General features: G+C 47.0%; 1 protein-coding gene across 2 annotated transcripts in view; it reads right to left on the bottom strand.

Annotated features, from left to right (window-relative positions):
• The window catches only part of Znf536 (zinc finger protein 536), a 250,489-nt gene extending 235,303 nt beyond the window's left edge, over positions 1–15,186 (bottom strand). For both annotated transcript variants that reach the window (XM_052179167.1, XM_052179177.1), the window contains exon 1: positions 13,011–15,186. In XM_052179167.1, the coding sequence (XP_052035127.1) occupies positions 13,011–15,186 (2,176 nt within the window). The remainder of the gene's footprint in view (positions 1–13,010) is intronic.
• Between the last annotated feature and the right edge of the window lie 12,097 nt (positions 15,187–27,283).

The raw sequence follows: 27,283 nt of genomic DNA, 5'->3' as shown, positions 1-27,283 counted from the left end.
CTCTTTGCCTCTACCCACCCCAACTCCAAAGTGAAGTTCAATGAGGTGAGGCACAGAGGCCTCAGTTCGAGCCACCGAACAACATGGCTGGAACTAGGACCAGGGCTAGCTTCAAGGTGAGCTGTGAGCTTCTGCTGTGAGCTGCTTTCTTTTCTTTCCTTTGTTGTTGTATTATTGTTTTCAGGACAGGGGTTTTGTTTTGTAAACCAGGTTGGCTTTGCTGACAGCTGGGTTAAATGCATAAGCTACCACATACAGCTTCTTATTTGTATTTGTGTGTGCATGTGTGCATGCACATGCACGGACCTCTGTGGCTATACAGAGGTCAGAGGACAACTTGCAAAGATCAGTTCTCTCCTTCCACCATGTAGGTTCTAGAAACAGAACTCAGGCCTGAATGCTTGGCTGCAAGCACCTTTACCCATTAAATCATCTGGCTACACCAAGATGGTTCTTAAATGTTAAAAATGGAGGAGGAGGAGGAAGAGGAGGAGGAGGAAGAGGAGGAGGAGGAAGGAGAAGAAGGAGAAGGACAAGAGGACGAGGGAGAGGAAGAAGAAGAAAGAAGGAGGAGGAGGAGAAGGAGGAGGAGGAGGAGGAGGAGAAGAAGGAGAAGGAGAAAAGGAGAAGGAGGAGGAGGAGGAGGAGGAGGAGGAGGAGGAGGAGGAGGAGGAGGAGGAGGAGGAGGAGAAGGAGAAGGAGAAGGAGAAGGAGAAGGAGAAGGAGAAGGAGAAGGAGAAGGAGAAAAGGAGAAGGAGAAGGAGAAGGAGAAGGAGAAGGAGAAGGAGAAGGAGAAGGAGAAGGAGAAGGAGAAGGAGAAGGAGAAGGAGAAGGAGAAGGAGAAGGAGAAGGAGAAGGAGAAGGAGAAGGAGGAGGAGGAGAAGGAGAAGGAGAAGGAGAAGGAGAAGAAGAAGAAGAAGAAGAAGAAGAAGAAGAAGAAGAAGAAGAAGAAGAAGAAGAAGAAGACAGTGTATTTGACTCTGGCTCCAGTGAGGCCTGTGAAGAAGAAAAAGCAGCAAGGAACAGAGACTGCAGATAGTGTCTGTGCACAGGTCACCTATGAGTTCTTGTGTCGTTCCTGCCCCCACAGAAGGACAAAATCATCCACCACAGCAGTGCCTTCTAGGGTGTTATGCAGGGCACACAGTCTGGCCCAGAACTCACCAGAGCCCCTGTGAGCAGGTGTGCACAGTTTCTAGGTAAAGAAAAGTTTCTAGGTTGCGTCAAATGGACAAACCGTGTCCCAGTATGAAGCCATACAGTTATTCAGGGGCTTTTACTTGGGATCCCAGTGACAGGTTCACATGCATCGCACAGTCTGACAATTGCCCAGTTCATGAGTCAGTAGCCAAAATGACAATGTGAACAGAGACCAAGAGACAAGTTTCAGAGCCTCCTCTCTGCCCCATGTATAGACACGCCAGCCATAGTCTATGATGCTCACTCAAAAACCCAGGCCAGGCAGTCACGTCAAGGTGCCCAGCTCCTCTGAGAGCTGTGCCTCTCCTGCTTTGCACTTTCTACCTTTCAAGAGGCTTCCTCGGAAACCAGACTCTCCCCAGGACCTTCCCATGGATGTGCTTCATGTCCAAGGAGAAAGGACCACAGCTAGGGGCAAGTCAGTGTGTTGTGATTTAAACATGGACTGTCTCTCTCTCCATCTTGGTTCCCAGGTCGTGGTAGAGTTCTGGGAACTTGTGGAACCTTTAGCAGCTGAAGCCTTGTTGGTGATGAGGGTGCGGGTGCTGGAGGAGGGCCTTAAAAGTTATTGTTTCACCCCATCTCTGACCAGAACCCTCACCTATTCAGTACTGTGTGAGAAGCCAGTACAGCAAGCTTCCTTAGGCATGAACCAAATCACTTCAGCCGCCATACCTTCTCTGCTAGGATGCGCTGTATCTCTTGACCCCAGCATCAGAGTAAGTAAGACTCTCTCCTCTTACGTTGCTTCTGTTGGGTGTGACATGAGACTAAGGACAGAGGTAACTAATATTTCATGTCTGCCTGCTCCTGGCATCACGGTTAGGCTCTACAGAGGGAACAAGCTACGACAAGGAAATGCATGGCTATAATCCCAGCACTCAGGAGGTGAGGCAGGAGGATGGAGCGTTCAAGAACAGTCTGGCCTATTAAAGTAAGTAGTTACTTAGGTAACTACTTAACCCTTTAGGATGCTGGGGCACAAACAGGACTGCCGGGAATCCTGGAGAAAGGGCGCCTGTCTTCCAGCTGTCCACCTCACTCCATGACATCTGACAGATCCTAGACTGTGTGTGAGCCTCCGTGGGCTACGACGATTTTTGCATCCCTGATATGTGTTGCTAAGCATCCAAAACCTACTTAGAGCTTCATCCCCCACTGAGTAAACAGGTGAATTAATGATTGAACACAGGCACATGCTCCATAAGCAAACGCACGCACGGGTAGAAGAGCGTCCAGGTGAGGGGGATGAGCTCGCTTCAGGGGATGGTCATAGGAGGGGGTTACTTGTGTCGGGAATCTCCAGCACTTAAATGGCCGCCAGCTGTGGCCTTAGAGCACTGCTGGGTGACACATCTGTAGCTGTGGGGAGGCCTGCCTGGGGCCACAGGTTCAACTGCTGTGTACTCAATTGCACACGTGATTGGAACCATCCAGACACAAACATGCAAAAAAACACAGAGGTGTTACCTCTCAGAGTGAGGAAGTCCAAAACCAGTTCTCTGCGCTCTGTAGATACAGCAGATAAGCATATATATATATATATATATATATATATATATATATATATATATATATATATACCTTTTCTTCTCTGTATTTGCTGCCCCCTACCCCCAGAGAGCATACTTATTCTGTGATGCTCTGAAGAAAAAAGGAAGTTAGCAAAAAAAAAAGAAAAGAAAAGAAAAGAAAAATCTATGCTGGCCATGGTGCTGGGCACATCCAGTTGCAGCACCTGGGAGGCAGAGATAGGAGGTTCTCAGGTTTGAGACCATCCTGAGCTACATCATGTCTTGAAACAGCAAACGTGAAACAGAAGGATAGCTATTACAATAGGACCGATGCCTGAACGTTTCAAATAGCTTTATTCGGACATCACCGTGCCCTTTCAGATAAGGGGCAAGGAGTATTTACTACATGTACCATGTGCCCTGCAGAACCTAATGTGGAACATATAGACCCTAGGAGAGATTTACTCAGGAATCTGTACCATGTGACCTCTCCACTAACCTCATCGTGAGGTCCATAAAAAAGAATGGAGAGGCATACATTAAAATCATCTTAGTGCTGAGTTCTGAGCGGTTATATTTAGAATTGGTTTGTTTGCTTATTTCTGGTTTTGAGACGGTGTCTGGCTATGGAGACTTCGCCGGCCTTGGAGTCAGTGACAGGTAGGCTTTCAAGCTTGAGATCCTCCTGCCTCAGCCTCCCAAGTGTTAGGTTCACAAGCATGAGCCACCATGCTTAGTTCAAACATTTTTTAAAGTTATCTGTACTCAAGGTACTTAGAAGATTAAAAGTTAGTTTATAGTAAGAAGAACCAAAAAGAGCAGCCCAGGGCAGCGGCCTCCCTCACTCCACAGCAAGGTCATTTCAGAGGGTTCAGACCCAGCTGCGAATGACACAAACCAGGCCAGGGCTCCTCCTTCACCTGGGCCTATGACATCACCCCACAGTCCATCTGGAGGATCTTCCACTATCATGGATAATAAATAAATAAGACAAAGCAGCTTTATCAAAACCTTAAATATTTTTACCGATAAAGACAACACTATATCTGATTTGTTCTTCTAGGAGAGAGACTGCTGTCCAATTTTTTTGTTTTCAGATCTCAGAAACAACATTTATTTTTAAGAACTGGGTTCACAACATGGTGTGGTATAAAAATACAATGAAAATTCTTCACCTCTTATTGAGCCAATTGTGGGGCATCTCCAAACCAAGAAAAATATCAGGATCAGAGCCTCCGAAGATCCCTTGGCAATTGTTCCTCTGGGACAGACTCCATGTGTGGGGATGTCACCAAGGCAAGGCTAATGCATACATACTCCTCACTGCTGATATGATTTTCCCTGTCCTCAGAGGTTCAGAGGTGTTGAAGGTTCCGTTCCCAGCATAGTGCTATGTGAAAGTGATAGAATCTTCTAGAAGTGTGGCCTAGTGGGTAGGTCTCTCTCTCTCTCTCTCTCTCTCTCTCTCTCTCTCTCTCTCTCTCTCTGTGTGTGTGTGTGTGTTTGTGTGTGTGTGTGCGTGTGTGTGTGTGTGTGTGTGTGTGTGTAGGAGCAAGAAATACTAAGATGTTTTGACATCTGCAGCCAGTAGGCATGAGGGAACATGAGGGCTCCCTTGTTAAATCTCACATTAGTTTCTTGACAGGGACATGTTCCGTGTTAACACTTTTTTTTAATTTATTTTATGCGGAAGGGTGTTTTCCTGAATGTGTGTCTGTATAATACTTGTATGACCGGTGCCTGAAGAAGTTAGAAGAAGGTATCAGATCTCCTTGAACTGCATTATGGGTGCTGGAAGTCAAACCTGAGTCCTCTGGAAAACCCAGCGCTCTTGGTGACTCTCCAGGCCTTTTCGTTCCATTCATATTCCTTTGTTAGTTGTCCAGGGTTGTTTCCCAGTGGTTTCTTCGCTACTTTTCTGAGCTCAACATGGGCAAGTTAGTGAAGCCCCAGAATGCTTCTCAGGATGACTGGGGAAGGCAGAGGGAATCGGCACACCACACTCAAAGGCCACCGAGCTCGGAGTGTCAGCATGCTGCTTACATGCTGCTTTAATAAAGACAACATCGTGGTGGGGCCCTGTTTCCTTGCGAGTCTGACAGCTTTGAACCTGAGTCCAAACACGAGGAATGAAATGAGTGGAATGTCAACCAGGATTCCATTTGTATGAGACGCCTCTATGAGAGAATAGATGCTTTCCTCTGCGGACGGTCCTAGACCCGTCGCAGAGAAGCAGGATTTCCCAGACAGATGCACTACCTCACACGGATTGTGAAAAATGGCCCTGATCCTTGGAAGCAGGTGACAAAGTATTAAAACCAAGGCCACCCACGACACACTTCCTCACACCCTCACTGGAAAGAGTACTCTACCCAAGCATCCTCTGGAGAAGCCCCTCCCACCCTGCCCCACCCCTGTCATGTGTTGTAGTGGGCAGCAGAGCCAAGGAGTCAGCTTGTGCTGTGTCTCTCACTTCTCCCAGACACATGTCACATGTCACACAAGAACCCCAAGGGCCCCACAAGAAGCTAAGCCCTCACTTTCTCTTGGTAAGGGAAGAAGCAAACAGAAGCCAGCTGAATCACACCCAGACCCCGCCCTTGAATTCAGCCCATCTCCTGGTAAAGCCCCAGCCACCCACCAGGGAGCCACAGACAAAGTTTAGACATTGGTGTTTCCTTTGAAGATGTAAATCTAGGTAAAGAGTGGTATCAGATCTATACACTTTGGCCCTATTTGTCATGAGCCTAGCCACTGAATTCTAGATCCTGCCTCCCCAGGGAATTTTAAAAGAAGGCATAGTTCCATTACATTAATGGGCCTTGTTTTTCTAAGGTGTCTCTATCCTTAGCTAGGACAGTTGAGCAAAGGCAAGAAGTAATGTGATGTCAAATAAACAGGTGGAGAGGCAGCCGGGACGTTGAGTGCCCCCTGACACAGCCAGCCTAAGTCAGATCTGCCTCTAGCAGATCTTAGCCAGAGTAGTGCAGAGGGAAAGCCCACAATTTAGCTATGCGGGTCCCAGAGGGGCCTCAGCCTACTCAGGTGCTTGGATGCTCAAGATATGCCCAAGGAAAAAAAAATCCCCAAATTCTGCCCAAGTGCTGCTCCTCTGAGCTCCATGGGGAGGGTCTGTGGCTTTCTGAGAAGGGCCTTCCAGATGGCGCCTAGATGCGGCTGTGCCAGACTCCACAGCTTAAGTAAATGTTGCCACCATCCCATCCTGCCAGGAAAAGGCAAGGGAGACCCTCAGCTCCTCTCAGCTGCAGCTACGATCATTCCTGGGGAGATTGAAGCCCCCACCACCTGCCTACCCACCCTCCTCGCTCCATTCATCTTGGAGGGTTCTTCTGTGTACTCTCTAGTCACTGCCAGCCATGCTTGGAGCTTCAACAAGGGTGGGAAATGCCTGTCAGATACCCACACTGGTGGTGAGGAGCTGGGAGGGTGACCGGAAGACCCCAGGTTTACAGATGGCGCAAGTTTCGGTGCTGTCACCAGTAGTTAGGTGAGTGTCCAGAGTCAATTATCCATCTCCAGGATTGTTTCAAACCCTTACCCTCGACATTTACACGCAGCTGCACAGTCGAAACACTTCTCTGACTCCGCAGGCCAAATGGCTCCACACTGCTCTTACAAAGTGGCGTCAAGAATGTTGAGTTCTAGCTGGGTGGTGCTGGTACAGGACTTTAATCTTATCACTTAATCTCATCACTCAGTAGGCAGAAGCAGGCAGACTGCTGAGTTTAAGTCTAGCCTGTTCTACAGAGCTGGTTCCAGGACAGTTGGGGATACACAGAGAAACCCTGTTTCTGCCTCCCCCCCCCCGCCCCCGCAAAGTTGAGTTCTCAATGGATTCCACATTTTTCATCTTGAGATGCCCAAGTATCTGGGGGAGTCTAGAGTCTGGAATCTTGAAGTATTCCATAGTAAAAGTGAGGACTCAAAATTTAGCCTTGCTCCCAAGTTTCCAAAGGTCACATGAAATTTGAGCCTCCAAGGGATAAATTAAGGCACATTCCAGCCTTCCTGTCCAGAAAATGTACTTCTTATATGCAAGGTACAAAGCAACCCAAAGAAGGGATTCGAAGGATAGGTCACCTGATGAAGAAGGGGGTGGGGCGAGCAGGAGGAACCCACGGAGCCTGCAAACCGGTGCTGCATTAGTCCAGCACATGTAAAGTCAATCTGGTGGTGGAATTTCCTACTAACCTAAAGACACCGGAAGTGGATGGAAGGCAGCTCTTGAACTCATTATGCCTGCTTCTGGACAAACCTAACTGTGCCCGTTTATGAAGTAAATTGCTAATTCTAGCCCCAGCCTACCTAAAGGGGTGGCATTCAGCCGGGATGTGAATCGGAAATTCCCATTCAAGCTAATGGGAACCACGCTTCACCCTGCATTTTCAGAACTGACACTTTAATTCTTTGCTTCATTGTCACCCGCCCTTTGCGCGTCCATGTTTTACTTTACGACCATTAATTCCTCAATTGAGTGAGAATCACGGAGCACCTTGGGTGCTTCAGAGGTTCATGGGCTGGAGCACGGCACCCCTTGGAGCACATCATGGGGGGGAGGAAGGTGCCCAGTCCACATACAGGTAAACCGAGCCCATCAAGTGAACATTGCCTGGGGTTCAAGCAAGCATAGAAATCTAATCATCTATGTCCCAAATGGTGTCCACAAACTGTAAAAGTATAGGGCTCTCTTCTGCCATACTTCCGATGGATGTGAAGGCTGTCAGAGTTGGGGGCATTTTTCTCTGGCTGGGTTGCTAAGGGACAGCAGCATGCAGCCTCAAAGGAAGCAGGGCTTACGGTCCCCATTCATGGGGAGGTGCGGGGGGAAGTGTGACAGCAGAAGCTCCAGAGTGTCACTGTATGTTTGCAAATAGTTGCTGCTAAACACAAAACAATGAGAATCCACCTTGGAATGGGAAGTTGATTAAAAAGAAATATTGGGAAGGATTCAGCTCCTATGAGAGGAAGGGGATGCAGTGACAACCAGTGGCTGTCAGCTGCTCCAGGTAAGTGGACCACCTCAGGGCCATGAAGAGCTAACAACTGAGGGAGGACACCCAGGCCTCTGACTCTTGGCCTCTCTGACATTCCCCAGGACTCTCAGCCAGTGTATCCATCCAGGCAGGAGGCCACCAAATCATCAACTTGGAGGAAGGACCTTGGCCAGCGGCTGCCTGGGCACTGCTTCGGCACACACAGGCTGGGCCTCCGTAAATCTCCACAAACACAGTGGCTGCCTGCACCATGCGCTCCCTCGGTGGGACGGAAGGGCTGCATATGGTATATGGCTTTAACAGCTGAGCTAAAAAAAAAATGGTGCAGATCCTCAACTCCATGGATCTGGGGTTGGGGTGGGGGTCCGGAGTCAGGGTGGAGAAAAAGAAAAAGCTGACAGTCATAGGCGTGAGGAAACCACTCCCCCCCCCCCCACCAATCTTATTATTCAAGGATTTCAGCCTACCTCCTGTTCAAAGGTCCCTTTGCAAAATGACATGCTGTTTGCTGCCTGCTGTCCCTGAGCTCACTCACTTCAAGTTTCTAAAAGCTTCTAAAAATGACTTTTTAAAATTGAAAATGAAAGTTTCTCATCTACCTATGGGGAATGACACCCATCCTCTCTGCTGGGTCAAACATTCTTAAGGCAGTTTATAAATGGAATGATTGTTCCCCGAAGTTGTGCCCTACAAGAGGTCAGTTGCTGCCATGCTTTGGGGACATCCTTTAACTCCCCTCCTGGAGGAAGAACCGGTGACTAAGATACCTGATACCCTCGCAGTTTTCCTGGAATGGCCTCTAAACTTTTGCTTTCTGTTTCCTCTGCTGATAATGACCGTCTCTGGCTCTGCAGCCAGCTCCCCTCTCCCCCTCCCAGCCCCCTGTTGCTGCAGCCATCCCTGAGCTCCAGTATAAAGTTTGGCTTTTGCAGCAGGAAGCAGCTGGGCCAAGCAACCAGCGAATGATAATGACCTCAGAAATCTGCTGTTCGCTCGGCAACAATAGGGTGCTCAGTCTACTGGAAAATTGTGTTCATCAGCTAACTCTGCTCAGTTACTAATTGACATTGCCAAATATTTTAAGAACAATTGGAATGCACAAGCAAAAAAAAAAAAAAGAAAGAAAGAAAAAAGAAAGAAAGAAAGAAAAAAGAAAAAGAAAGAAAAAGGGAAAATTTTTTTAAAAAAGAAAATGGAAGACCTTAATTCTCAGACAGAGATTTTTCTTTTGTTTTTAAAAACATCTTTTGAGTGCTTAAATTTGTGTGGAATAGGCAGTGGTTATCTTGAATGAGGGCGGGGAGGTGAGTCACAAGAGAGAAGGTGGGAAAGGAAGAAATCTATCATATCACTATCACCAATGTATTGCAGGGAGGTCCGGATAAAGGCCTTTGATGCAGTGGTCAATGGGCCTAGGCAGGATGGAGACCCAGCATCTCAGGAATGCATTCTAGCAACAAAAGCAGACCGACCCCCAAGGCTTTTAGCCCAGCTGATCAAATAATCCTTGTCCAACTCAAAATGCTATAACAGAAGAAGTAGGGGTTAACGATATTTCCATCTTTGTATCGCTCCCTCCCTGGCTTCCATTGATCATGCAACTTTGCTGACTTTATTTAATGAACGGAGGGTCAATGCATTCAATTACCCCCTTCCCACCATCAACACTTCAATTATCCCCTCTCCAAAATGATGGGGGATTCGGAAGGTAACTGCCCTGTTGGATATAATGAACAGTATCGTTTCTTAGTACATTAAGTTTTAATTATACTAAGCATGATTTCCAAAGCAAAATCTGAAGAAACAGAACTTCAGTTGTTTCCTGACTCAGAGCAGAAGCTAGGATACAGCGGTGGCTTGAGAGGAGGTTTTAGGGAAAGATGGGGAGATTAATGTCATCAGAGACTTTGCAGGCAAGCCAGAGAAGCAAGAGGCATCAGAACGGCCACCCCGCTTTTTAAATGTCATAAAAGAGTGAAATGTATAAACTAACCTCTCCAAATGGTTTCACTTTGCACTGCACACAGAGACAAACGACATGTACTATGGTGTGAAATTATAAATGAATCAAACAACAAACAAACAAACAAAAACAACAAAGGGAGGTTGGGGGTGGGGGTGGGGGTTGATCTGTGTGGCAAGTCCTGCTGCTTGCTTTCCTGTTAGAAAATATGACCCCTCTGCCTGTCAGAGGTCTTGGTTCTCCGGTTGATCTTACGCTCGGTTCCCAGCAGTTTGGAGAGGCAAAAGAACAAACACATTTTCTGGTTCACTGGAATCATTTTCACATGTTCACTGATTCAAACATTCTTTTGCTCACATAACAAACAGCTGCATCCCACATTAGCCTAGCCAGTGACAGTCGCCCATCTCGGCAATAACTGTTTGATTGCAAACTTGACCCCTTCTTCGTCTCGGTCTGAGCAAGACATTTTTAAACAGCCACTCGGTTCCCAATCCTCCTTTGCAAAGAATTACATCAGATAACAAAGGACGTCTCTGCCACTCATTGTAAGCCTTCTTCTAGAGATCTATTCTAAGAGGCTCTGCTAAAAAGGTTTTTTTATGATGAATTCAAAACTACTATCATGTTAAGAGCAGCGATTTATAAAGAAGAATTCATTGGTTAAGATCTGAAAAAATAGTTTCTCAGGCCCTACTGACCCAGTTTCCAACAAAAAAAGAATCAAGCCATGCAAATGAAGTTTTGTGACATTGTTATGCACTCTGAGAAATTTGTAAGGCCGTGTTTTGCAGTTATTTCTTAATAGAAGCCTTAATAAGTACTTTTTTTTCTTTACTTAAGGGCTTAAATTTTCCCCTCCCCTTCACCTTGCAGGTTTCTAACAGGTAACAATAAAAATACCATTGTGTCAAGAGTTTTATTTAAATGCGTCTTTCAACTGCACTTTACACAAGTCACACTTGTTAGAAAGAGGGAAAATGAACCAGATTTGGTAGAAAATCCTAAATCCCAGCCAAACCTGAATGCCCTCAGACACACAGCTGATTTAGGCAGCAGAGTGGGCACGCCTTCCATTTCCCCACTTACTCAGAAAATTATGAAAGGGTCTGATTTGAATATGAAGAAAAACAAAGAAGTCAAACCCCAAATGAAAGAATCAGTATTCACTGTAAAATCCTTCACCCAGGAAAATAAAGTGGCGAGCTAATGCCAGCCCAAATATGATTCGCTTTTGACCAAGGTTGCCTCTCTCAACAATAAGTAAATAAGTCTGGGGTTTGGTGTGTGTTTTTTCTTCCGATAGAGTGTTTGGAGATGAGGAAGCAGCAAGCAGCTGGCTATCACTTGGCCAGAAGGTGATAAAAACACAGTAAACATGTCCTTAATAGAGCTGAACATTTGGTATTGGGTTTTATGCTAAGGCCCTCTTGTTTTAGCAGGTCTAAGAGAGGGAATGTAATCTGTCAGTGAAAACCATGTCGCTCCAGAAACTTAGGGAATCCAGTCTGCTGCCTGATCTCTGTCCCTGATGCAACAGTGGATTACACACAGTGGAAGAGTCAGACCCCTTTCCAAGAGGTTGGAAAGATTCCCTGGAGACAGCAGAGATGCCTGGAGCTCACCAACCCATCCTGGGGACCCATCGTGACAGAGCTCCCATCCCATCCGCCGACAGGCACGACAACTTGGCAACTTCCCTCACAGACAAGGCCCCTCCGTGCAGTGTGACCTCATCCTCCTGTGGTCCTCACATCCTTGTTAGACTCTCCCGAAGCATCTCGTCAGTAATAAATCGCCAGCGAGTCCAGGACTCCACGAGCAGACAGTGTGTTTCATGGGTATTTAAGCAGCAGCATTAAGTGCTATCGGAATCTCTGGAATGTGTAGTTCAGATTTATGTGTATTAACAATTCTTTACCGGCTTGTAATAAGCCAGCACACACACTCGTGAGTAAGCGCACGCGCGCGCGCGCGCGCACAGACACACACACACACACACACACACACACACTTTAATCTAGTACTAGTTTTGTTCTAGAAGAAATGGAAGCTGAAATGGGAGAACATCAACAAAATGTAATGGCATCTAGTTAGTAACGACAGCAGTAGATCGCCTCTACCACAGAAATAACAGCCAAATAACAGAACACACACAGACACACACACACACATACACACCAGAGAGGGGGGAGTAAAAAAAAAAAAAAACTTTTAAAAAAACGATCCTCAGCAGCACACTGCCACATCTTTAACAGTGGGCACTGCGATGCCTCGAGGTGCCTCAAACTGTCTTTCATTTTCTAGACTTAATGGCTGATTGCAGAAATCAATGTTGCCATTAGTAACAGGGTATTTGTTATGGCATGATTTCCTCTGTTGTTAGGCAGTAGAATGATTACAGTATTAGCAAGGTGCTTTCTTTATAAAGGGCTGGAGATATAACTTTCAATTTACTATCCATTAGTAAAGGGACTTTGGAAATCCAGACGAAGGCACCCTCTTACCTGCTCTTAGGTAGTGATTTTAATTTAGACATCTTAGACTGGTATATTTATTTTTCCTTCCTTCCATTTCTTTTCTTCCTCCCCCCCCCCCTGCAAACAGGGCCAGGATGTTTCAGCATTTCATAGACATTTTTGATGACAGATTTTTCTGCTTTGCTATTTTAGACCCTAGAACTGTATCGCCCTGTGCAACGCAGTGCAGAGGAAGACGTGCAGGCATACATCTGTGTTTTCAAACCCCTGTGCTTGACTAAAACTACCAGAGAGGAAAGTTCTGTGGCTTTGGGGGCAGGTGGGCCAGGCTGGAATTTCAGAAAGGATGTAGAGGAGGAAGGCTGGGAGAGAACTCTCAAATGAAACTCAAATGTCCGTTTGTGCAGACACAGTTAAGGGGTTAGGAATGGTTACCCTTCACATTTGCATCCATGTCTGGAGCCAAACATCAGCTCTTGGGTTCCAGAGACAAAGCTAAGAACCAGGCGAGACTACAAATGGAACTGAACAGCGGTCGGGAAGGGCAAACTGAGCCCATCAAAAAGCATGCTACCCTCCTTCCCACGGGGAATGGGGTTCAGCTGTCTTTTGCTGAAAGCCATGGTTCAAGGTCAAAAGGAGAGCCCTGTCTTTGGAGTAGGGCATCACCCTGAGGGAAATGGACACTGTCTAGCCTCCAGCCTACCACGTTTTGTGGTCCTGCTACACTAACTCCAGAACCATCTTAAGACCTGAGGTCAGTGTGCAGTGAACCAAGCGGTTTCAGGCAGGAAGCAGGGTCCTTCTCCTGCTTCCCCTGTTCCTCTTGCCAACCTACCTGAGGAAGATGGTGAAGAGGGGTGTGGACTATCCTCTTGGGCGCTTCCGGTCTGCGACAGGCCACCTCCGGCCCCGCTCTCCTCAGTCACATTCGAGGAGCCAGGTGTGGTGGAGCGGCTCACTGACTGAGACTCCTGGTCGCTGCCTGAGCCTCGCCGCTCCTCCAGGCCCACCCCCACGTGCAGAGCATCCTCGTCACTCTTGCGGTCCCGCTTGTGGACTCGAGAATGCACGACCACCTGGTGGTAGGTTCGGAAAACCCGTCCACAATCCGGGCACTCAGTGGGCTTCTCTTTCATATTCCCGGGACCCTGCAGGTTGTATTCGAGCGTCTGGTTGAGCCCATGTGACAAAAATTCCCGACTGCCTTCTAGAGGGTCGAGCTTATTTGGCAGGTCTCTCTGATTGCCCACTTTAGTGCTGTGAACCAAATCAGCAGGCATTTTCTGCTTGGAGCCATCTGCTCCCACTAACACGTACTCCCGCTTCTCCTTATCAAACAGAACTCCGGCGTTTGCCAAAGGGTCTTCGTGGTTGCGCGTGAGCTGATGCTCTTTAGATAAGAAGCCGTGTTCCATGCCCATGCCCCTGGCCATGAGCTGCCAGGCCTGATAGCTATTCACAGGGTCCATTTCTGCTGCTTTGGCAGCTGCCTGCAACCGCTCGATGCAGCTGGATTTCAGTGGTGGCACGAGGTTGAGGCAGCCCAGGAGGGAGTGCTTGTCCCCCTCGGGGACACTGTGAGCCATACTGGGAATGGGTGACAGGAGCTTTCCCAGAACCTCCTTCTCCTTGGCCGGGAGCTCGCCCTTGCCATAGAGCTGGGAGGGTTCATTCAGGCTGGCTTTGTCCGGGGCCATAAAGCCACTCTGCAGGCAGGAGAGGTACCTAGAGTACAGGTTGGCATGGGCTTCCTGGGACAGGCCACCCATGGGCACCGACACCTCAGGCTCAGTGGGGGATTTGTTCTTCACTGACAGCTTGTTGAGGTGGACCTTCATGTGATTCTTCAGGAACCAAGGCTCCTTGAAGCGCCGACCACAGATCTGGCAGCAGTGTTCAAAGGAGTCTTTGTGCTTACGCATGTGGCCCTTCAGGAACCAGGCCTGGCTGAACACCTGGCCACATACCTCACAGCGGAACTCGTTGGCTGACTGCTCTCCCCCGCCATTGGGGCCTTGGCCCTGGGCAGACTCTGCGGTGATATGGGCCTTCTCCACGTGACTGATGAGCTCTTCCTCCTGCGAGGCCGCGAAGTCACACAACGTGCACTTGTAGGGTTTATGCAAAATGCGGATGTGGCGGTCCAGCTCTTCTCGCTTCTTGAATTTGCCTTTGCAAAAAGTGCATCGGAAACCCGCAGCCGGGGTCACTGAATCCTCCTGCAGAGTGGCTGGTTTGGGGGAAGGTGCCGGGTGGGCTACATCGGGTACACTATGGTTGGGAGGCAAGGCCAAGTTGCAGGTGGTCAATGGGGCCTGCTGGGCATGTGCCACGGGCTTGAGATCAGACCTCGGCTGCAGCAGGCTGCCCTTCATTTGCTTGTCCCGCAGGATGGCCCTCTCCTCCAGCTCGTGCAGCAGACGGTTCTCCTCACGTACCCGCCCGCGCCCCTTCCCCAAGTTGCCCAACTTGTGGGTCCGCAGGTGGATCTTGAGGTTTCCTTTTTGCGCGGCGCGGTGGTCGCAGTAGGGGCACTTGAATGGCTTCTCACCAGTGTGAGTGCGCATGTGCAGGGAGAGGATGCTATTGAACCGGAACCGCTTGCCACACAGAGGACACGGATACTTCCGGTTCTTTCGGGCGTCGTCCTCAATGTCACTCATCTGAGACATGATTCCTAGGTTCTGCCCATTGAGGAACTGCTGCAGGTCCACCCGCCCATTGAGGCTGTTGTCTACATCGCGGCCCAGCTGGTTGGCCAGCAGCGCCATTTGGCTGCCCATGGACTGTCCGCTCATGGGCACGTGGGCCTTCTCCTCAAGGGCTGTAGGTGGCTTCTCCTCTGGGTTGGGCCGCGGGTGCAACTCAGGAAAGGCATGGCTGAGCTGGGAAGTGATCTGGTGCAACTTCTGGCTCATGGCATACTGGCCATTGAGGACTGGGCCGCTCAGATGAGGCTCAGCTTCCGGTGCCGTCGAGGACACTCCAAGGCACAGACTCGCTTCTTCCATCCCTAGAAAGAAAAGCAGAGTTTAGTTCTGTGCCAGGTACCGTGGCTGGAACAAGCAATAGCATCAGTTGGGGACTGGTGGGGGGGAAGGGCAGACGTTTGCATTTCATGACTTACCTACCCATAATAAAGCTAAGGAATTATAGTCAAAAACAATAATAAAAAGATGAATTATTAAATGTCAATTATGCAATATGGCAGTGTCCTCCAATTTGTTTTGGGAATGGATCGTCTTCCTTGTATTTTCTATTTACAGACTGTAATTATTCATTCACATTTCAATTATTAATATTTTACTATTTTCAACACCTAATGACATAGCAAGGCTCTGCGTGTTCAACGAATTCTCTTTTCCCTTCACAAAGTTCCTCTACCTGTTGGTTCAGTCCAAAGTTTGCCTTGGAGCAAAGTGGCTTTCACTGAAAGACCAACCGGGCACTTGCTTTTCTGTTTACTATATTTAGTACACTCAAAAGTCTAAGATGAAAGAGATCACTTTATGATTTGGCCAAAGGGAAAAAAAACAGAGCCAATACCATGATATTTACTGGTACATAATAAAACAAGATAATGTTTTGGGAAAAAAATAAAGTAAAGGACAGGCTTTAGAACAATAAAAGAGATTTTGCTTTAGTCAACAAAAAGTGCAGTAATATCTCATTAAGCTGATTAGTATGCTGCTTAGAAACAGTACTAGGTGCTGTAACACATGATTATAATCATAAAAATCCTTCAGTGTTTGCAAGGAAGCATTAACGAGGTATATTAAATTTTAAGGAGACTGCTAGTAGCAGCTTTGCAAACCTCAGAGATTAAAATTTAACCCTTAGTTATGAAACACTGATTTTTTTTTGTCATCTGGTAATTGTGTCCATCCTATACCTGATCTCCTGATGGACTCTTGGTGGACTTTCCAGGCTGTTGGTGTTTGGATGGAGGTAGACTTATACAATATAATGGTTTCTCCCTGTCCTTTGGCTGGCAAGACAGCCAAGCCAGGGACTTTGATTGGCCTTAAAGAGATCTTTTGCAGAACTAGATAAAAACCAATTAAAATCCAGGGATGATGCCATAGGAAGTCTCAACCAAGTTTGAGTGTTTTTAATAACTTTCCCAATATACAGTAATGAGTACAAATTGTACCTGCAGTATGTGTTTTGCAGAAAATTAGAACTCAAAGCTGTTTGTTAAACACAAACACTCAAAGCTAGTCTGTGTAATTGTCTTTAATAGTCCCCTCTGCCCCCTCCACAGCCTGTGCAGAACAGCAAACACCAGACTGTTCTAGGTGGGTCAGAGGGCAGGCTCTCCTCCACATCAGAGCCTGCAGGGTGCTTAGCTTGGAAAGCAATGAGCCCATGCCTGGAGTCCTATTTCCAAACATGCCTTCCCCTGAAGGAGTCTAGGTTCACTTCCTGATTTTAGGATGGGTTTGTATGCACCTCTTTAGAGCCCAGTCATTCAATGTGTTGGCCAGCTAGAAGGCCCAGAGACCCTGTGTTTAACCCTAGTCAAAACTGTGGGACCAAGAAATTTCCCCTGGGGGTCTCGTAGGACCAGAGCTATCAACTGTGGGCAAGTACATTCTGCCCACAGTGGAGTCTGCTGTTTGCTGGGCTGCCTTCCAGATAGACTAGACAGTGTGTGACAAGGGGGGAAGGGGGTCTCCAGTGTGAGAATATTGGCATGGGTCTTGGCAAGAGTAAAGATGTGGGTGTTCAGGAGGGAGAGGGACTTCAGTCCAGTGTAGTCCTTGAATGACGGCACGATCAACTCTACACATGCTCCTGCATCTTTCCAGAGGCACATGTTCACCTGCAGTAAAAACAGCTTTCAAGTTGTCATCTTCCCCTTTGAAGACTGGACAGCAGCTAGCTTGTCATGGATATTCTAGTGTTTATTCCACAAACCTCCTGAATCCTCACTGTGCACCAGTCTCTATCCATCACTGACTAAATACTGCTGGGTATGCCTGTCAGGCTCCAGGAGTCATGGCATCCACTAGTGACCAGAGAGGGGCGTGCCCAGAGTATTGCAACTGCAGGCATGAGTGGCTTCCAGGGCCTAGTCTGGGGCCCCTCTGCACCTTTCAGCCATAGCAAGCCATGCTGGCTCCTCTCTTGAGCAAATGTGGATCATGTCCCTGGAACCACATGATAGTACACAGAATTTCATGCGTAGCTCTTAGGAAGTTTGGAGTGATCCATGCCAGCATGGCTGGCCTACTTCCAAGGGCCGTCCAGTGGGCCAGCTCAGGAGACGTGAGTCTATTTTCAGGTTGCTGAGGATAGGTGCCAGTTCAGGGGGAGGAAGCTGAGTCTACAACCAGGCTGGACAAGGAGCGTGGAACTGGAGGCCCTGCCCACCTTCCTTGGCCAGCCATTCAACATGGGAGTCCTGAAGTTTGCCTTGAGTCTGGAATGCTTTTATTCTGCTTAGAAGACAACACTCACCATTGTTGCCATTGTTTGTTTGAATCAACACCATTTTTCCTCTTACCACGACTAATGTTTTAATGGGGCAGGAGAAAATAACATTCTAGAATGTGCTTCCCAGTTCTTCAGAACTGACTTCTTGATGTAGGTCTGTCTGAGCTCACCAGGCCCTTTGCGCCCACTGTGATGGTGGTCGGTCATCAACTTTTTTTTTTCTGTTCCATCTTCTAACTCCCTTTATTGGAGTCCTCCTGACTAGGCCAGCATGTCCTCAAGTGTATGCATGTGCTTCTTCTCCGAAGGCAGATGTGTGCCATGCAGCAAACCTTAAGACTCCATGGGCTCATCTCGGGTTCTCTGTCCCCAGCAAATGGATGAGCAGGGACAGACTCTAGGATCACAACCTATAGGAGCAGCTAGGCCCCAAAGGGGACTCATTTCATTTCAATCTCAGCTTTTCATAAGTCCAAGAACATTTACAGTTCAGAAGCTGCAGGTCTAAAACTACCAGAGATTACCTCATCGCCATGCTCCTCCCTCTACTTTCCAATGGGGATCATCCCAGTCCTTAGCCATCTTTGCTGTCCCTACTCTGGCCACTAAGGGACAGATAATAACCACTCCCTTAAGGATCTAACCACCCCAGAGACCATGTGTTCAGAAGGACCAGCCAGCAGCTAGAAGACACTCCTAGGACCCAGGACCCTGCATGAAGTAAGCCTGAATGAGACCTGGGCAGATGGCACCACTGCATTGTAGCCCTGGGTCAGAGCTTATCTCTAAATCCTCAGCTCTCCATGAACAGGTAGGCTCAGGCTGCAGCCGAGTGTCATTCCAAACCACTGCCTACGAAGGGGAATGTGAGTTCTTGGAAAGAGTATAAAGTAATTGATGTTCTGTCCCTGGGCCAAAGCAGCTGAGGCAGGACAAGCTGGCCTCAGGCCCGTCCTGGGACTCACAAAACCTGGGCCAGCCCCAACTTTTCCATACTTAGCAATCCACAATCTATTTAGGCCTCACCTCAGTCATTCAGCAAGTATTGGTCATAAACCTTCTAATGTGCCTGCCTGATGTGCCAAGGACCATCACAGGGAAGGGGATGGGAAAGTATCTACAAGGACTATGTTCAAGATTAGGAAGAAATTCTGTATGTGTACATACATGCGCACATGGGTTTGTGTGTGTGTGTGTGTGTGTACACTCATGGGCAGTCATGTACCCAAGCACGCACATCAAGTATGACTGTTGAGAGTCAGGCAGGGATTCCTCAATGGTGGCACTCCAGCAACTCTCATAAATGCATACCGTGGGAAACTAAGGGTCATTTATCCTACTATTAAAGGATTGGATCCAGCTGCTGCTGTAGGCGCTCACAGGACTGGAGGAGGTGGGCTGCCTGCGAGGGCTCCGCTGTTCTTATGGAGAGTATTACTACTCATTTTCCTAGCCTTCCAGGGAACAAATGCACAGAGAACGCCTTCCTGTGGGGAGTACACTGCTCCCTCACAGGCCACCCAGCAACTCTCTGACTGCTACCTGTCCTCCACCCTATGTCCTCTGACAAGCAGAGCAATGGTGCACATCCACACACAATTCTGGACTTGGACATTCACTTTCCAGGTAACGCTTTAGCCCACGGGTTCACTCCATCCTCTACTAGCAGCCTGGCTAGGAGCTCAGCATCCCCACAGTACGAGCCGGGAGCCCACATCAAGAGGTCACGAGCCAACGGGGGACAGGCCATGATGCAGGCCTTCAGGCAACTGAGCAAGCAGCCTGACCCTTGGAGTACGACAGCCAACACTTTCACGCGGGTACAACAGAGGAAGTCAACCAATGAATGATATAGCTCAAGAGGCAGAAAGCTTGCCTCACATGCATAAGGCCCTCCATCCCCAGTACCACAACCACACACACAGACAAAATAACCGTTCAGGATTCAAATAGCTTGCTCTCAACCTTCGGCTTGTGACTCCACCCCTTAGCGTATGAAGATGTGAATCACTAAGCACAGGTTGACTGACAGAAGGAATCAGCGAGTCCATAATTACCCAAATCTACCAAAGGTAGACACCTGCCCTCATTGGAGATGGAGTTAGAGGTCACGGAGACTATCCTAACATTCTGCCTGGTCCTGACCCACCCTGGGTCACGGTGAGGTGCACCCACAGCAGTTAATGTCATGGCGGATACTGATGAAGAGTCAGGCTGGCATGTGAGCTTCAGCCACTCCAACGTTTCACACCTTGGTCCTGGGAGGTCTGGTCTCCACCTTTGAAGACAAGCGGGGGTCTAGGGGAGGCTTCAGAAAAGCCAATTTTTTTCTGCCTTGAGTGCTGCAATCCCACCATTCACAAGGGAGAGAATGTCAGCTGGTGACATCTGCCATTGGGTCCAGACGATCAAAATGCCTTCTCGCCAGCCCCTCACTGCAGGTACCAGGGCCCACTCAGCTGCCTTCAATTGAGCTGATGGTTATTTTCATTTTTGCATTACTCCTTTCAAAACTATTTCCTGTGATATCAATGACAAAAGCGTTCACTTAACTCTTCCAAGAGGGCCTAATTGTATCTTTCCCTCAAAATGAAATTTAAAACTATCAGGATACTAGAAATGCTGGCAGCCATGAGTTTTAAGTAAATTTTACAAAAGACATGGTTCCAATTTGCAAGTATGGGGGAGAGGGGAAAATCTCATGAAATACAGATCTTGCCAGTAAGATACAGGAAGGAGTTTCATCCTTATACTATGAAAAAGAATGGTTAGAAATAAATGACTTTCAGAATAACTGTTTTAAGTAGATTTTTTAAAAATTAAATATTGTCTAGCCAAACCCAACTAACTAGTCTATATTTTATTTTTTTTTGTTTTGTTTTTTTTTTGTTTGTTTGTTTTTTTGTTTTTTTTTTTATTGAGAGAGTCTCAAAAAGAACTTTCCCAGTAAATCTCTGTTTTTACAACTCTTTTTTTTTAATTTTTTTTATATTATTCGATATAATTTATTTACATTTCAAATGATTTCCCCTCTTCTAGCCCCCCCACTCCCCGAAAGTCCCGAAAGCCCCCTTCTCTTCCCCTGTCCTCCCACCCACCCCTTCCCACTTCCCCGTTCTGGTTTTGCTGAATACTGTTTCACTGAGTCTTTCCAGAACCAGGGGCCACTCCTCCTTTCTTCTTGTACCTCATTTGATGTGTGGATTATGTTTTGGGTATTCCAGTTTTCTAGGTTAATATCCACTTATTAGTGAGTGCATACCATGATTCACCTTTTGAGTCTGGGTTACCTCACTTAGTATGATATTCTCTAGCTCCATCCATTTGCCTAAGAATTTCATGAATTCATTGTTTCTAATGGCTGAATAGTACTCCATTGTGTAGATATACCACATTTTTTGCATCCACTCTTCTGTTGAGGGATACCTGGGTTCTTAGTCTATATTTTATTAAAGTGGGTAAAGGTGTTACCTTGGACATCATGTAGGACTCCCACACCTGGGTTGCCGTGCACAGTTGTGATTTGTTTCCATTAATGGCATGGGAGGGCCCCAAAAGACTGAGTGTTCAAAAGGAACTCATAGCCTGCAGTTCTGGAGACATCCATCTCCTCAAAAGTCAAAAAACCTTGCCTTTATCCTGTAACCCACCTTGCTTTCTTCTCCATAAGTTAAGCAGTAATTAAACAAGTTCACCTAAAACACAATGGCTTATTAAATACAATTTTCCCAATTGTTGATGTTTAACTGTTTAGGTAAGGTTGTTAACTAAGCATCACACACCCCTGTTCTGGAATACAGAACACCAGACTACTGAACCTTCTCGGGGTCATTAAACAGCTGTAAACATTATTACAAAAATAAACCAGAGATTTCATGCTTACATTTTGGCCTAGAGCTTGCTGTGCTAAGCAAGTACATTTTTTTTTCAGTTCTTACAATCAATGCTGGTGACATTTGGGCATCCAAACAAATTACATCACAAATATTACCGAGGTGGGCAGGATACTGAGTGGTTTATTTGCCAGATGATTAATAGATAAACAAGAGGCCAGCATGGGTGACCTGTTTCATTTTTTGACTGATGTGTAGGCAATGCTTTGAGACAGGGCCAGAAATAGTTAAAAAAAAAAACTCACTGAATATATTAATAAAAACATGATATTCAAATCAGACTGTGTTAGAAATCATGTAATGGAGAAAGCTGAGTTCGAGCTGAGGGCCACACTTCCAAACTTCCTCAATTCAAGGCCTTTACAGTCTCAGATGGTGAATGGGACTTGCTGAGCTGGCACAGCATGGGGCAGGAGGCAGCACCCATGTTAGTGGGCATATGAGAAAGTGTGGAAGAGGTAAGAGGAATAAAAAAAAAATGCTCTTTCTTTGGAGATCAGGTGGTTTTAAAATTCTCAAGAGAAGAAAAGTCTCTCATATTATTATTATTATTATTATTATTTTGAGTTCTGGATTGAACCCAGAACCAGAGACAGACAAGGAACATATCAGATGAGAGAAGAGACAAGCGCACTGGATTCAGAATAGAGAACACAAACAGATCTGAGCTGGGTTCCAGCTGTTTATACCACAACAAGCCAGAGACAGAAACGAGTGCTAGGGATGGAATTAGAGCATTATCAGGATGCTAAGGCTGTGGAGTGTCAGGCAGGCGGAGTAAGTTCCCAATAGAAGAACAAGAGCCATCACCATCATCACGGCCACTCATTTGTCATCACTACCATCTCCATCACCACTGTTAGAGTTTGAATACGAAATTTCAAACGCAAACCTACACATTGAATGTTTGTTCTCCATTAGTGATGTTATTTGGGAGGCGGTGGAAACTTTGGAAAGCAGGACCCAGCTGGAATAAACAGGTCACTGTCAGCAAGACTTTGAGAATTACACCTGGTCCCCCAGTGCTTTCCTCACTCTTTCTGCTTCTTCGTGCCCATCATGAGCTGCGCAGCCTTTTCCTCTATGCTTTGTCACTGCTATGAGGTCAGACTCAAATGCACAGGACCAAGGGGTGTGGTGAAAAAAGTCCACTCTGAAAACATGAGTCAAATCTCTACTGCTTTTCAGTTGCTCACTTTGTTGTTCTTTGTGCATTTGTTTGGGTCACAGAGATGAGAAAGCGAAGTGACAAGACTACACTCATCACCACTGAGATGTTCACCACCATTACCTTTATCATCAACTGCCTACACAATGAACAGCATCTTCATTCTAACAATCTTCTCCTTCCTAAAGAAAGATATGCCAACACTGTACTGAGCATATCACAATTATTGGTTCCCGTTAGCCTTACATAACTTTACTTGGTAGGTACCTATACTATATCCTGAAAAATAAGGAATCTGGAGCTTCAATGATTAAAGTCTAGATCTGGAAAGCCTGACTCCAGACCCAAAGCAACAACGATGGGTAGGCTACTTTTAATGTTAACATCACATGCATTCTTGTTGCATTGCTACAGTCACAAGCCAAATCCTTCACTCAGACAGTGCAAGGGAGGAAGAAAACCACAGCCACAGGCAAATTGAGACCTGGTCAAAGGACATACATGTAGCAGCATGGAAATAGCCAGAAAGCCATTTCTGGGGACTGGTGTTGGCAGGGCAGAAATGGCAGGCACCATAGATGTAGAAAGCTTGTGTATCACTTAGTGATTGGCAGACCAGAGGGAACACAAATGTTATTTTAGACGCTAGTGGCTTCATCCTCCAGTCTCCCTTTCTGAACCAAAGGGGTTATTCCCTCAGTGAGGAAAAGACACCACCCGAAGAGCTATTGATGGGAATCCAGTTGTGTGACTGCTTACTGGTGACCTTGAGTACCTGCCTAGGCCTCAGTTTATAAAAACAACAGATAACAATGGCCTTATTGACTTCTAGGATTCTGGGATGATAAACAAACAAAACCCAATGTGGCATTTGAAGGACTGACAGTTCTAGCTGTGCAAGAGCCCTGCCCAGATACCAACTGACACATTTAGTGCCACTGTTTTTAGATCCAGGAAGCATACTATGTTAGTTGATCTTTGGTTCTTTGTCCAATACACCCAACATAAACGGCTTAAGGGTTAGTTTTGGTTCATGAGTTCAGAGGGTTCAGTCTACAGTTGCTTGGACCCATCTATTTAAACTCAGTTTCATGGTCATCATGGGCATATGAAGTAGAAGAGAGCTATTCACAGTGTGATGGACAGGAAACAGAGAGAAAAAAGCTCTAGGTAGAATATACCCATAAGGATGCACCCCTAGTAACTTACCTTTTCTAGCTAGTTCCCAATCACTAAAGTTTCCAGAATCTCCAGAAGAGTACTACCATGTAATATGCTGACTAATGTCAAGTCAGTTCTGTCATGGAGGGGGCTTCCAGGCATGAAATTGAAGAACCTCTAGGAACTAGAGGTGGGCATCTCTACACGGTTCACATTTTACCCTTACCTCCCCGTAGCTGTCAGCTCCAATCTACCCTCCATGCTCTATCCTGCTTTTCCAGGAAGCCTTCCTGGTCTGTGCCCAGGATAGAGTTAGTCACACCATCCTCAGAACCAGCATGCAGTCAGCCATAGGAGGCCATGTAGTCTCTCTTCCTCTGCTGGAGCTGAGAGGGAGCATCCTATGTTAACCAGGCATTCTGCGGCTCTAAGAAGACTCAGACCCAGGACAACTTCCCTCAGCTGACTGCTCACCTCCATGCCCAAGAGGAGATGGTGCCCAGAGCATCCAAGAAGTGAGCAGGAGAAACCGGTCCTGGTGACACAGTACTATGATACCCATGTTCTCAAGGCTGAGGCAGGAGGACCATTAATTCTAATCATTCCTGGGCTATAGAGTGAATTCAAGGGACACCTGGACAACTGAGTGAATCCACGACTCAAAGTAAAATGTGAAAAACAAAGGGCTGGGGATGGAGCTGAAAGGTAAACAGACATATTTGCTTAGCATGTACAAGGCTCTACATTTAATCTACAGCACTAAGAGGTTAAAAAGGGGAGAGGGAGGAGTCTGTGAGCAACAGCCCTGCCCCCACCTGCCAAAATCCAGTCCCTGAAGCCCTGCTTTGGCTCTCCTCAATGAAATAATTGAGGAAGGGAATTATACCCTTGTTCTCTGAAATTGATGTTATCTCAATGTGTTCATGTCCAGTATTGAAATCAGGAAGGAAAGAAGGGAGGACAGGGGAAGGAAGAGAAGGGAAAGGAAAAGATAGTAGGGGAGAGTGGAACGGAGCAGAATAAAGGGAAGTGGGGAGGAGGAAGACAAGAGGACAGAGGAGGGGAATGAGGGGAAAGGGGGGACAGGATGGGAAGGAGGGAGAGGGAGAGAAAGATGGAAGAGAGGAGGAAAGAGGAGCAGAGGAAAGAGACCAGGAGAGTAGAAGAGAGAAAAAAGTGGGGCCGAGAGAGGAGGGGAGCAGAGAGGAAGAGAGGAGAGCAGCCCTGCCTGCACAGCCTTTAAGGAAAGCCTTCCCTTTACCAGGATGGTGTGAGAGTGGAGAAGACAGCGGCAGTTGTCAGATGTGTATTGATTGCTCCTGTCTTGCTGGCTTTCTCAGCTCCCCTTTTAAGCAGAGCTGGTCATGGCAGGAAGTTAGCTATTTAATCCCCTATTAACCTGCCTTGGCTCCCCGCTCTGCCTGTTGCCTTGGAGGGAAGCATCCTCCTCCACTCCCAGCCAGGGCTCTGGGAGCAAGGTGGCTAGCAGGTACACCAGTGAACGATGCTTCCTGCCCCAAGGGCTCCAGGGAGCCGGACCCTCCGCTCCTGCACCCTTCATCCTGCATGAAAGCCATTTACAGCTGAGCAGTCCGGATAGAATTCCAGGTTGGCTGGGTTCTTTCCATTTCACCAAAGCCTCAATTTGGATTCAGCCTGAAGCTAAACATAACAGAAAATGTCTACATGCCCTGTTGACCGAAGGACGGCTAGTTCTGAAGCGGTTGGCCCAAGCAGATTTGTTCACAGGGCACTTATAAAAGACAAGAGCTCAGATATGAACCATCTCTTAAATATGTGTCATTGTTGCTGAACGTAACACCTGTGCATATCCCAAGTGTCCCCCTGACTGTAGCAGCAGGCAAGACTAAAGTCCTCTTTGGCCATTAGGTGCCCAGTTCAACATGCTTACCTCCTGCTACCCAGTGGATCATCAGGCCAATCTGACATGGTCTTTGCTGGGCTGATGGGAGACCGAAGGAGATCATTGATGGAAAAGTTCCTGAAAGGGGATGTGGCACAGAGCAAGTATATTGCAAAGGCTACAGCTGCTAACATCCTCCTCCTCTTCCTCCTCTTCCTCCTCTTCCTCCTCTTCCTCCTCTTCCTCCTCTTCCTCCTCTTCCTCCTCTTCCTCCTCTTTCTTCTCTTCCTCCTCCTCCCTCTCCTCCAGTATCTCCTCCTCTTCTTCCTCCTCTTCCTCCCCTTCTTCTTCCTCCTCTTCCTCCCCTTCTTCCTCCTCCTCCTCCAGTATCACCTTCTTCTCTTCCTTCTCCTCCTCCAGTATCTCTTGCTCTTCTTCCTCTTCTCCTCCCACTCCTCCTCTTCCTTCTCCTATATACACCTTGCACCTCAACACGGCAAAGATTTGATCTCCTTATAGCCACGCTCACTGAGCAGCATGTTTGGGAACTCTAACAGACACGAGTATACATGGTTGCCAAGGGGTTAACATGTTCACATCCCTTATTTTTAAAAGCGTTTCCAGCTAATGAGAAAAAGTTGAACACCTCCATTTGAAACCTAGACAAAAGCTATGGGACCAGGCAATTCACAAGAGACATGAAGTTTGGCTAATGACCATAAAAATGTCACTCCAGACTAGAAAGCAAAGAGCCTCAAAACAAAGGCCAGCTCCATTTACAATCACCATGTTAAGGATCACACTCAGACTTTCAAGTTTCCCTCACAGAGTCACACACACTCAGAGCAGATCTGGGAAGAAGGAATGTGGCTCCTGACAGTAAGCCGAGGACCCAGGACACTGTCTTTCCTGAGAGAGAGGACATACGGGAACCATAATATTTCTTCCAAAATCAGAATCTCTGAGCTGTTAAGGTCATACCAAGAAAGACAGACTAGTAAGGTGAGCACTTGAAAGCTATCCCAAGAATATGGCGAAATCAAAGCAGCAAAGGAGGTCCTTGGGTGTCAGAACTCCAGGTCTTGCATTTTCTACTTTCCCCAGAGTAGCCTGTAAAAAAGCATGTGGCACTTCTCCCCAGGGAAATATTCTGCTGGGACTCATGCTCCTGCAGAACACCCAGAGCCTCTCCCAGCCCCAAACATCCTTGCTTCTATAATAGCTACGAGACATCTCCATTTACTCTTGGTAGTCAAATATCAAAAGTCGACATTTTTTCCCAATGTTTATCTAAGCAGAGTTCATGTCAGAGACTTTCAGAAAATAGACACTCTTGTCACCAGCCAGTTCCACTTCCCAATCTCTCTTCCCTTGTCGTGAAGGGTAGCTATGTGTACCCCTTCCTCAGAGATGGTCCTTGGAAGTTTAGACAAAAACAGCAGAACTGGCTAAGTCTCAGAGACCAACTACCTAGTTCCTAGTCAGTCTAAATGCCTTTTACACATGGGTAATCTAGGATAGCTGGGATAGCACATCTAAGTTTATACAGTAAGTTAGTAGCCATGCATATGTATCAACCACTT

The sequence above is a fragment of the Apodemus sylvaticus genome, chromosome 1 (genome assembly GCF_947179515.1).
Source record: "Apodemus sylvaticus chromosome 1, mApoSyl1.1, whole genome shotgun sequence".
NCBI classification, from domain to species: Eukaryota; Metazoa; Chordata; class Mammalia; order Rodentia; family Muridae; genus Apodemus; species Apodemus sylvaticus.
This window is presented reverse-complemented; position numbering and strand designations above follow the sequence as displayed.